Here is a 12,495-nt window from a genome sequence, read left to right on the forward strand (position 1 = left end):
ACCTTTGGTAAATGATTCACAAGGCTCCAACTATTTCGAGATTAGCGGAGATAGCTTTTAATGTATTTCCTGCGAACTTTCTTCAAAAAATCCTTCCTTCAATCTTCGAATCAGGTCCACGACTAAAAGATTTGTTCCTCTTCCAAATAGCACTAGAATATTTGGAAGAAGTTTCAACGTTGGAAATTAAAAATCGAGAGGCGGCTCAAACCAAAACTTCTTTGACGTGGCCGAAAATTTTGGAGAAAGATAGAGGAATTTTCGAAAATCTCAAATGAGAGTGGAAGCTTGCTTGGAGGCTAGGGTTTTTCGAAAAATTGTGAATGAATTGTGTTTAACCCTAAGCCTAATACACATATATATAAACTTAGGACCCATTAATTAAATTAAATACTTAATGGACTTAATCAATTAATTATTTTAATCCAACTAGTTTAATTAATTAATTAATTAATCTTTTAAAGTTCAATTAAGAACCTTAATAATATGTATGTTGGTCTTGTACTCCTACAAGCCCATTATACATATAACTATTACATTTAATTTAAATCTTTATAAATTCAACATTTGAATTTAATATTTAAATTATAAATTCAACTACTTGAATTTATCGACTCCAAAATTTAATATTTAATAAACTCAACTTTTGAGTTTAATAAATTAAATACTCAAATTTTATAGATTCAACTCTTTGAATTTATTCTCTCCAAATTTTATAAATTCAACTTCTTGAATTTAGTATCTCATAAATTCAACTCCTTTAATTTATTTTCTCAAAATATAATTACCATAAATTCAACTCATTGAATTTACTATAATATAATATAAATTCAACTTCTTGAATTTATTCTCTCAACGGGAACAAATGATCTAGTGCTTATGTGACCCTCAATGGTTCAGGGATACAGCGAGCCGTGAGTCACAACTCCTTGTGATTAAGGACATAATCTTTTATTCGGGCTTACCCTAATTTACCTCATTTTATGTATCAACAATTGATCAGGAGAATGTCAGAAATCATATTTCTGATTAAACACATCGAATCATGGTAAGAGAGTCTATTAGTATCGCCACATGATTCCCTATGTATCACTGATAGTGCCTGTAAGAACCATTCGATTATGATTAACGTACAGTACGGTCCCTTCATCTCACATATCTCGATCGAATCTACAACCATTGGTTCATCGATGGTTTCATATTAATTCGATAACTATATGACACATATTAATAGTGGCATCGCATGTACTATTGGAGAACTCCTTCTCCAACGTACATCTCATACTCTGGCCAGAGATTCCATGCACTATTATTTCATCAGATCAAATAGGATATCCACACCCGTAGGTGAGCGGTGAATTCCCGACTACAATGCACTTGCTCCTACATGTGTCGCAACTGTACCCAATCTCGCCATCTGATGACTCTCATGGAGCCAATAAATGAGTCAAAGCACAGTCCTAGCATATAAAGCCTCAGTGTTGTCTCGGATCGTAAGGACTAATGGTGTATAATCATAACCACGGACTTATCTTCTCGATGAATGATAACCACTTGGAAAATCCGAGGGAGGGTTGTTCGGTATAATCATCGTATGACTACTCATCTGTATGTTTGGGTATCTCTATGCTCTTACCAAGAAACGTGATACACAACATCACAGATGCTAGTCTCGAGCTCAAGCGCATTTATCTATGTTTTAGACGGCTGAATCGATTAAGAACAAATTTAGATTATACAGTGCTTACAAATGAGTTTCAACATCGAATTACGATTCATTTGTATTAAAGTATAATCAAGGTCTTTATCAATGTTGTTCATATGTGTATACAGATAAAGAAATAACAAACCATGAAATAATAAATTATATTAAAATAAAGATTGTTTATTACAACTGAGTCAATAAATCCCCTAGCCAACAGTTGGCTTACAGGACATCTACTATAACAATTGAAGGGCCAACAAAAATTATAATATAAGTTATGTAGATGTAATCTTGTCATGAAAAAAAAAACATAAATATTATTAATATTTTTTAGTGTGCAAATATAATTTCATCAATTATATATATTTTTTAAAAATACATTCCATTTAATATTTAAAAAATCTTACCTCTAGCACAATTTTCAGATCAGAATATTTATTTATTTTCATCAAACCCTCGCCCAAAAACTTTAAGACCAGTTAATGCAGTGTTCGCAAATATTTTTCAAAAAAAATAATTATGGACTTTTTTTTATAAATATTTTGTTGAAGAAATGTTTAACATGATATAAAATGTATTTGAATTCTTTTGAATTTATTCGATCCAAATAAGACAAAGAATTTAAAATCATTATTTGAAATTCATTAATCCAAACGCAATAGAAAGATACAAAATTAAATCGTAATTCAGTCCTTTGTAATATAAAATGTTTTCTTTTTGGTCCATTGAATCTTCCAAATTCTTTAATAAGGTTTGGTTCTTTGATTTCGATATTTGTGATGTCTTTGGACAATGTATTATATTTTAAAATAAGTATATAAATCACAATTTATTTTGCAATAAAATATTAATTCATTCAATACATTTTACCAAATAAATTACCGTTTCAAGCGTATAATTTTCGAAAAATTAAATATCTTTTCTGAATTAATATAAATCTCTTGTGAGACGGTCTCACGAATCTTTATCTGTAAGACGGGTCAACCCTACCGATATTCACAATAAAAAATAATATTCTTAGCATAAAAAATAATATTTTTCATGGATGATCCAAATAAGATATTCATCTCACAAAATACGACCCGTGAGATCGTCTCACACAAGTTTTTGCCTAAATTATAATACATTTTAGTTTATTTTTTCTTGTGAACCATATGAAATAGAGTTAATCAATAATTTACCGTATAACATTAAGTAAATATTTAATTAATTTTGCGAATTTAACACATAATTTAGTATACTTTTGTTTGTAATTCCAAAATCAAATGGCAAATTGATGTAATCTATTTTTTTAAAAAAATAATTGATGTAATCTATCGAGTGTGCTAAAATTGATAAATATTGGAATAAAGAAAAAATGATAAATTTTAGGAAAAAATATTTTATTTAAGAAAATAATTCTTAGTTGGATTTTTATAAAGTAAAAAAATAAATATTTATAGCTTTTGTCACTTTCATTTCAATTTATGTTTAAAAATAAAATATTATTTTGAACTATTATATTAAAATACACATTTATTTACTTATTATTTAATTTTTCTTTGAAAAAAAAAACATTTGAAAATATTACTATTTTTATCACAATAATCTGGAATATCTGGATTTTCCACAATTTACTGTCTTTAATGAAGAAATCCAATGTAAAACAACGTCCAATTCCGTTCTTCCTCCTTTCTTCTTCTCTCACATCCCGAGGAGGGGAAAACATCCGCAACACAGCATTGCAAGAGCAGGTAGAATGAATTCTTTGCACCAGATTGGCTTTGGTTCATCGAATGATTCTTGGGTTTTTGTTTAATTTCAGTTCCGGTTCCTCCGATCCTTTTCTCTGTAATTTTCACTGGCCATTTTGGGACTTCGTGTTTATATATTTGTCTCTGTGCTTCACTGTTCGAAGATTTTTACTTGGGTTACTTGTTTGTTTAGCTGCCTTGGTTGGATCTTTGATGTTATAAGTACTCAGGGTTTTGTATGATTCTGTTGTTCTTGGATTTCTTGTGCATTTTTTTTTGAGATAAAGATTTCTTATTCATTTGAGTATCTGCCTTTGGGTAATGTCGTGAATGTTTGAGTTATTTTGTTGAATGAATGGGTTTTGTTTTGCGTGTGTGTGTGTCATTTTTATAGATTCTGAAAATGGGTTTTGTTTTGATCATTCTTGTGCTACCTTTATGTATCCTTTTTTTCTTTTTCTTTTTTTTATTGAAAACGATTTTATTTCTCAGCAATTTTTTTTCCAGTAATTGAAATATGAATTATTTGTGTCTGAAATTTTATTTTTTCTTTGCTATAATATGCTTCTGTGGTCTGTGTCCCTTGAGACTGTTTTTCTTCGTGTCTCTATTTACCAATGGGGTGCTAATGTTTAGTAACTGTTATTAGCTTTCAAGGAAGATACGTTTTGGCATTGATCATGGACCTGAGACTCCGTTTTTTTCGATTATAAGCTCAAAGGCAGCATAAAAGTTAATCGCTCGAGCTGTGTTATTCTCGAAAGAATATCATCTATCCATTTTTCAATCACAATGTTTTTCATAAGTATTGTTAACTGGTTCTGTGTAATTTAGGCATAGATATCTGCCAGTAAAACAACATTCTTTTGCGGTATGCTGTGGGCTATTTAATTTTTGATCTTGTAGTTTCAAAGGAATAGGTTTGGGTTTATCGATGTTGGAGAAGACTTGTTTTTCGATTATTCCGTTTTACAAAATAATTTGTATAGCACAAGTTTCGAAAAAAATGAATTGAAGGATTTACATATCTGATCGCATGGCATGCAGTAAGGACCTTACCTTTTATTTGTGAAAGTGGTTTAGCGATGCTGGAACTATCTTTGAATTCAAACAAAGATGGTGTAAATATATTTAATAATTCTTGGCTTCCTAATATGTCAGCTGTGTTGTTTACTGGGCCCTCTTGGTTGAGCGGAGTGTCCACATTAATTTACTATGGAGTTATCAACCACTATATTTTGTATTTTCTTTGCCACCTATATATTTCAGAGAGCATTCGTATCTTTTTGGCATCCAGTGATGGTCATAAAATCGTCCTAATTGCCCTTTGAATACATTTTCAATCAGAATTTTTCTTTGTATATTCAAATAACTCTATTATGTTTATCTACTATTATTTGATATATTCCCAGAAAATAAATTGGTGCATCTAGCATGGTTAATGGCCATCAGTTATTTAAATCCTGCATTTTAGCTTCATTTGGAGGGACTTACAAACGGTTACTTAAATCAGTTTCTGCAGATTTTTATTCTATTTCCTTGAGAGGGAGAGGCAATTGGTCTTATTTTGACTCTTCTGGGGATGAATCATTGGGAAAAGTAAAGAATGACCGCGACAAGTTATTGAGAATTTGTTGCTTTCTGAATTGAGAGTTGGGCATTTCTTTTGCTAATTGATACGCGATATATCGCAGTAATTTCCTAGCAGGTTAGTTCATCAAATGTTCTACAAATTCTTGAAGTCTGTTTTAAAGGTACATGTTTTGTTGATCATATTGTAGCAGATTAAGTGATGGAGACTGAGACAGAGCCGCGTTCATTGAAACTCACCATTAAGTTGAAGAGGAAGAATAATATTATCAATTCTTCGGCAAGTGACGATAACCTGAAAAATGTGGATGGAGAACTGAATGCCTCAAATTGTTCTATCCATCCTTGTCAGAATGGAGGAGATATTAGTCCTGCCAAAAAGGAAAATAGTGGGACAGTAGATAAAGAAAATCCATCTTCTGATAGTTCTCATTTGCAGTTGGTGCTTTATGATCCTGCTGTTGTTGCGGGTGAAGTTGATACTGTTCCAGACCCCATTGGTTGTAGACCTATATCTTTCAATAGACCGCATCCCTTTTCAAATCCAACACCAAGGGTTTTGCCATCTATAGGGGCATTCACTGTTCAATGTGCCAACTGTTTTAAATGGCGACTCATTCCGACAAAGGAAAAATATGAAGAAATACGAGAACACATAATGGAACAACCCTTTATCTGTGAAAATGCTCGAGAATGGCGGCCAGATATATCATGTGATGATCCTCCTGATATAACGCAAGATGGCAGTAGGCTTTGGGCGATCGACAAACCGAGCATTGCTCAACCCCCTCCTGGGTGGCAACGACTTTTGAGAATCAGAGGTGAAGGAAGCACTAGGTTTGCAGATGTGTACGTATCCAATGACTTTCAGTTCTTTGTTTACTCAAGTTGTGTTTTATGTTTTAACAGCAGAGATAACAGTTCAAGGAAAACTTGAACTCACTCGTAGAATTATTTTGAAATTATATCTGAAAGTAGTTGATTGATTCAAATAAATACTTAAAGTATAGGAATTTTATTCTAATTTAGCACCTGCTGCAAATCGAAGTTTGTTTAATGTGATTGAAAAACGTTCTGAATAGTAATTATACAAGATAGATTGTTCTACTTGTTTTGAATTATTATTCATTTTATAGAAGGAAACATTTTCTTTGAAGTTATATGGATGTAATGATGTGTAATTAAGCTACTGAAATTGCAATTTGTGTTAAAAGTTGACTTAGTAAATTCTATATTAGGTATGTGCCAAAAAATAAATTATGATTCTTTAATAGTTTAAACACTCATCATCTAATTGTTGCAATACAATGGAGCGCTTCAAATATAAACTATTAAAAGAAAAACTAGGAATTTGGGTCTAGTGTTTTGTTAATCTATTTTGACTATGGATCTCACTTCGTTTTATGTGGACCTTTGGTTCGCTTTTTGTAACTCATTTTAGTAATCAATATAATATCGTTTCTTATATATAAAAAAAAGCTATTAAACGAAAAACATCAGATGGCCGCTATTTAATACTGGCCTTTTCCTTTTGAGTATTTCATCATATTCGTTTTTTTCTGGACTTTTTGTCGCCTTCTTGTGTTATATATGCATTTTTTTCTGTTGATTCCATGTATTGGATTTAGTCAATTTGTTGTTGAAAGCATTAATTTATTGGATGAACAGTTGCAATGTAGCATCATTGTTTTAGCAAGGTGATGAAGAGTTTTAAAGTGTTCTTTGATACTGGTTGGACTATTTCACTGAAAGTGAAACCTTTCATTCTGATTCACCAAGTTGGATCTGACTCCTTATTACAGCTAAGAACACCAAAATATGCCAATTGGTTTGTCTTACTATAAACCATGTTTTAAAAAGCGTAGCGTTGGCTTGAGCATTTTTGTCCTGTCATAGCGTAGCGTAAATATCGCATTGCATAGCGTAAGTTATTCGTGCAAGTCAATTATTTAATTTATTTAATTTAAAAAATAGAAATATACTTATATAAGTAAATAAGTGAGATAATTAGACATGAAACCATATTAATTCATCTTTACATGCCATGCCAAAATAAGTCAATCGAAATAACCAAATCAGATCTAGGGTTCCAATTTCGCCTCTGAAATCGGCTCTGGAAAACGGAAGGCACGCCTCTGGAGTCTGAAATCGGCCCTGAATACTTAGAGGCCGAGTTCTTCGCTTGAGGAGCTTGGTGTCGTAGCTTGGACGTTTAATTTTTGGCTTTCCAAATCATTTGATATATCCGATGAATTGAATCTAGTAGTTCAATTTGTTACTTGTTTGACTTGAGTTGCAGGGCTTGGACCAGAGTAGAGGTTGTCAATATGATTTCATAACTATTTGGTTCGTTCGAATAATCAAAATAAGTTATGTTTCTAAATCAAGCAGAATCCAATTTTGATACAACGGAATTTAAAAATTAAATAAAAAATCAATATAATATTTTAGGGAGGGTGGGTGAAAAAACTTATTAGATACCATTTACTTCGGTATCTAATAAGGAAGGGTGATAAGAACCCCATCGGGGAGTGAAATAGAACATGAAACCGTAAGCTCCCATGTAGTGGGCCATGTAGTGGGAGGAGCCAGGATTCCTCGTAGTTCTTGGTCTGTGAAGATGCGTCTTTAGGTGCTCCATATTCTTTTCCCATTGAGGCCGAACATGTGCTCGAGAGATAGTTGTTCATTCACTGGTAAGAGACGAATGGATTCTCGAGAAGAGAGGAGCCGTGCTGGTTCCCGAAATGTTCCAAATCTTCCTGGAAATTCTTGCTCTCATTGGACCATTTGTATCTATATGCATCAGGATCCCCATTCATGGATTTCTCCATTCATGGATTTCTCGGTTCGAGAAATCAAGATAAGAGGATCGGGCTTTTAATTTTTGGCCTAAATAGCACGCTATTGGCGCAAAGGCACGCCTCGCCGACGAATAGCGCACACTATTCATGTAAAACACAAAGGAACAAGCGATATGTAGCGCTCGCTCTCTAGAATGCCCTATAGCACGTGCTATTTAAAACACTGCAATAAACTAACGGAGAGTATGAAAACTCTAATTAGCAATGGAGCAATACCTGTCAGGTAACTTTTGAATAAATATCAATATGGATCCTCCATTTGATTCTACTTCTACAAGGAGCTGATACTACGTTATCTTGCGGACTTGGTCCTTTGAATGGTTGTTGAGACTATTCCATTGCCGAATATTGTGTATATAATCTCAATGCATGGTTCAGCGGAAGGGGTGTTTCTAACGAAATAAGAAAACTCAATTCAATTGACAAAAAATACTATGAAAATGAAATATTAGTAATTATTATCTTCATCTGGCAGCTATTCTCTATGTCCATGCCTCACTTCTTCAATCAACGCGGTCATCATCTGCATGAGATTGCAAAGTGTTTCGTCAATGCCACCGAATCGTATTTTGGCTCTGTTGATTTGTCGTTCGACTGTGTCAATCTGTAATTTGTCGTCGACTGATTGTTTTCCATTAGAACCATCCTCGGCCATCCAATTTAGGTGATAATCCTGGTCTCTATTGCCAATTTTGGTGCAACGGGAGAGGAGTTTCAAATGAAACAATTAAATCCAACTCAATGGAGAGAAAATACTATGAAACTGAAATATTATTAATGTCGAATTCTATTTTTGGATACACGTAATAGACTTACATGACGTTCTCATTCAACTAAAATATGGAAACAACTAAACTATAAAAATCCTAATACAAAAAATATAATAATTTTATAATAGGAAATGAATAATATGAAATCTCATAAACTTGTGCTGCATCAATGTAGCTAATGGAGGGTTCAAATAAAGCTAAGTGAAAATAACAAAACTTGAATGTAGAAGATTCAATAGAAAGTTGCGAAAATGTTAAGATATTAAAATTCTTCCACCACGTTTTAATAGGTTTGGGAAATTTAATCTCTAGGCTCCAATGCCTACACACAAGATTCAAACACTACACTCGTTCATATTGTTAGAGCAAGATTTCACCTAAAAGCCCGAGACTATAAAGATAGAAAGAAAAAATGATAGCACAATATATGATGGTTCTATATTGTTCCCGTGGCTTTTTTTGAAGAGGCATAGCCGTTAGACGCCGAAACACCACGTTTGCCCTGCGAATGATGATACTATTCATCAGAATGGATGTACTATTGACCTAACGGAAGTCTGTTTGCCCAAACGAGATGACCATTTGACCAAATAGACATTCTTTTGACCCAACCAAATGACCATTGGATGTTCAAACTGGATAATCGGTCCAAATTTTAGCTTTTTGTTTATTAATCTCCTATCATTATCCTATTTTATTTCAGTTTTCGTTGGTTCATAATACGCCAATTCTCATTTTGTCCGGCGTGAGGATTATTCATCCTCTTCGCCTTTATCTTGGGAATTGCATCTGCGGAGGGATCTGGGGGATGAGGAAGTGAACCAGTTGGGCTCTTTGTTAGGATCTTTAGAGAGGGTCAGATTGGTTGAGGGGGTTAATAATATCAGGATTTGGGACGATGAACCTTCTGGAGTGTTCTCAGTCAAATTCTTCTGTGAGTCTTTCTTTCTAGTCAGTGGTTTTCCTTTATTTTCTCTTTTTCATGTTATTAGAAAAGTTTCGATCCCACCAAAGGTTCAAGTCTTATCGTGGACAGCGATGCTGAATAAGTTTTTTTTAGTTGTGAGACGATGCAAAAAAAAAAGGCTTTCGTGTGCTCTTTGTTCGAATTGGTGTGTTGTGCTGGAATGATGTGGAGAATCTGGATCATCTACTTATTCATTGTTTCTTCATGAGTTGTCTTTAGTTCAAAGCTTTGGAGGAGATGAGATTGGTTTGGGTAGTTCCAAGATCTTCGCACAGACTATTTGCCGCAGATCTTGGTGGGAAGGGTAGAATTTTTTGGATAGTAATAGTTCATTATATTTGCTAGTCAGTTTAGTTGGAGTGAAATAGACGGATATTGGACAATTTAGAAGAGTCGGTTAAAAATGTTACGTTAAGATTTAGAGTTGTGTTTCTAGCTGGATTGTGAAGCACGTAGAGGTTAAGAACTTTTCGATTTCAAACTTATTGAGGAATTGGAGTTATGTATGTTATTGATCGGACCAGAGCTTGTCTTTTTTCTCTCTTTCAGTGTGTATCACTTGTCCGCTTTCTGTAATTATTGTTTCTAATTAATAAAGATACTACAGTTTCCTACCAAAAAAATTTTCCAATCATTATTTTTTATCCTTAAAAATAGATTTCGGAGCTCAATCAAACTTCAGATTCATCTTAATCTGGTGCTTCAAATATTTATTTCGTTTTCTTTTCCTTCCAATCATGACCCAACTTGTATATTATGTGGAAATAGATACATAAACATGCTATATAACAGCTTTATTTTGCAACATGGGAATTACGGGACAAGAATTTTTGGTAGTTATGATGGTGAGAGAATAAAAATTAGAGGTGTGGTCAATTGAGGTAGAAATTTCAAAAATGGCGTTGAATCCATCCTGATTTGGAATTCCTGTGGGCATTTTGAAGCATTAAATGTTACAAATAGTTTCCCAACCAAAAACAAGTGTAATGAATACATGTAAATAAAGTAAAACTTTTTAGCCTTTGAATTAATTCCTCTGTGGCAGAATCTGCGCTCTGCTTGTTGTGAAAGTTTGCACCAGGGATGGCACTTACCGAATAGATATGGAAGAGTTCTTCAAGGAGGAGAAGAGGAGTTTAAGACAAATATTTTTCAAATTGATTGCCTACTTGAATAGCTCACTTGGAGAGGCTTTATCTTTTGTTGTCAGCATCAATGTTACTTATAATTCTATTTAAGTAGTTATTCTAACTTTAACTATGTTTAAGAAACAACGCTCTTATTGTATTTTCTTCTATCACCATTCTTTACAGATACTATGTTGCACCATCTGGCAAGAGACTACGGTCGACGGTGGAAATTCAGAGGTACAATTTTTTCTGCGCCAGTATAAACTTGATGTATAAAAATGCTGGTGTCTACTATTTTAGAGTGTTGATTTATTGTTTTCCTACATGCCTTTGTGCTGTCTTGTGGCACTATCTTTCAAGGTATCTTAATGAGCATCCCAAGTGTGTGGAAGAAGGGGTTCGGTTGTCACAGTTTTCATTTCAAATTCCAAAACCTTTGCAAGAGAACTATGTGAGAAAGCGGCCTACTCGTCCTGCACCTCCAAATGGTGGTGGTGATCCTAGCATGCCAGGATCTCTCGATCCCTCAGAAGGTGTGAAATTTTAATTTTCACAGCATTTAGAGTTCACAGTTTTTGCATCGAATCAGAATATGAAAGGAGTCTTTTGGTTAAACTTCAGTGGTCTTTGTCAATCATGAAATTCTATTTTCTTTGAGACCTTATATTTGTTGTGCACAGAATAATTGAAGTTTTTGACTGTTCCACCAATAATATAGCCCAGTCACTGGAAAGATTTTCTATCAAATGAACTTAGTAGACTTACTTCATTTTCAGACATGTTTAAAAAACATACTCAATGGATGTATGCACCCATATATTTTTAAGTTTTTTAGTGATTATAAAATTTCTCGTGCTCTTGAATTATTTCTTGATTCATTGAAAATTTACTGATTGTTTGTACGAAAGACGGAGGTCGCAGTTAACTAATAATACAGGTCTATCATTCTTTGCAGTTAAGGCCATAGAATGGAGAAAGTCCGATGTCGGCACAGAGTTGCATGTGAGTGGACCAAGGCTTTCGACGCCCAATTTTGATGCTCCTGGTTTGAACCCTGAAATTCAACCATCAAAAAAGAAAAGGAAATTGCCTTCTAAAAGAAGGGGCAGTGGTTGTTTAATTGTTTATAATCGAAACGGGATCAACGTTGATGAGACACATAGGCCTCAGTCTGGTTGCCCGTAATTCCCCCATTTTACTCTTGTGCAGCCACCATACTGAGAACCCTTGTTTTGCAAAACTTTTGCAACTTTTTGAACTCACATGTCGTTTCGGGGATGTATATTTTCGTGGTTGGTATGAGATGTATGAACTTTATGTTTGAACTATATGCCTTTAACTAAAACTTAAAGCACACAATCTTGTCTGAGTTATACTTGAAATGCTAGTTGCCATGGTTTGTAGGTAGCTACAAATTTAAGATTACTGTTTTATCTTGGCTTGGTTTCACTTTTCTTTCTTGGATATACTAAGGTGTCTTGACTGGACTGCACATTCCTCTCCCTGTGTCGTTTTTCATGGCATATATATTATTCTGCTGTAATTTGTTAGAAAAATACGCCATGCGTAACATGTTGTGTTCATGTCGATGCCGAGGGAGATTACTATGTAGGTGGTAGTGGTTCTGAAGAATCAAGATTCTTGAAACAGAAATCCCTGGAAAAGAATGCTCTTTTAGGCAAGGCAAACAAATATTTAGTCCTCTACGCAGAGGGGATGAGATGAACAGAAGTGGT

At 33.8% G+C, this 12,495-nt stretch overlaps 1 protein-coding gene across 4 annotated transcripts; it reads left to right on the forward strand.

Moving 5' to 3' along the window:
• Positions 1 to 3,316: 3,316 nt before the first annotated feature.
• LOC140962808 (methyl-CpG-binding domain-containing protein 2-like) lies at positions 3,317 to 12,084 on the forward strand. 4 transcript variants are annotated; one of them, XM_073421819.1, is made up of 6 exons: positions 3,321 to 3,438; positions 4,952 to 5,146; positions 5,193 to 5,877; positions 10,943 to 10,996; positions 11,120 to 11,292; positions 11,715 to 12,084. In XM_073421819.1, the coding sequence occupies exons 3-6, from the start codon at positions 5,231 to 5,233 to the stop codon at positions 11,942 to 11,944; spliced, it is 1,104 nt and encodes a 367-aa protein (XP_073277920.1). In that variant the 5' UTR covers positions 3,321 to 3,438; positions 4,952 to 5,146; positions 5,193 to 5,230; the 3' UTR covers positions 11,945 to 12,084. The 4 variants fall into 4 exon arrangements, with proteins under 4 accessions (XP_073277922.1, XP_073277924.1, XP_073277920.1 ...); XM_073421822.1 differs by having other exon boundaries at positions 5,223 to 5,877; XM_073421821.1 differs by lacking the exon at positions 4,952 to 5,146 and having other exon boundaries at positions 3,317 to 3,438; positions 5,220 to 5,877.
• Positions 12,085 to 12,495: the final 411 nt, after the last annotated feature.

The sequence above is a fragment of the Primulina huaijiensis genome, chromosome 17, assembly GCF_012295235.1.
Source record: "Primulina huaijiensis isolate GDHJ02 chromosome 17, ASM1229523v2, whole genome shotgun sequence".
Lineage (NCBI taxonomy): Eukaryota > Viridiplantae > Streptophyta > Magnoliopsida > Lamiales > Gesneriaceae > Primulina > Primulina huaijiensis.

Excerpts from the sequence above, each read along its gene's own strand:
- LOC140962808 (XM_073421821.1), top strand. The coding sequence starts at position 5,231 with ATGGAGACTGAGACAGAGCCGCGTTCATTGAAACTCACCATTAAGTTG. Across the intron at positions 5,878-10,942 it reads AGCACTAGGTTTGCAGATGT|ATACTATGTTGCACCATCTG; the intron begins GTACGTATCCAA and ends CATTCTTTACAG. Across the intron at positions 11,293-11,714 it reads ATCTCTCGATCCCTCAGAAG|TTAAGGCCATAGAATGGAGA; the intron begins GTGTGAAATTTT and ends CATTCTTTGCAG.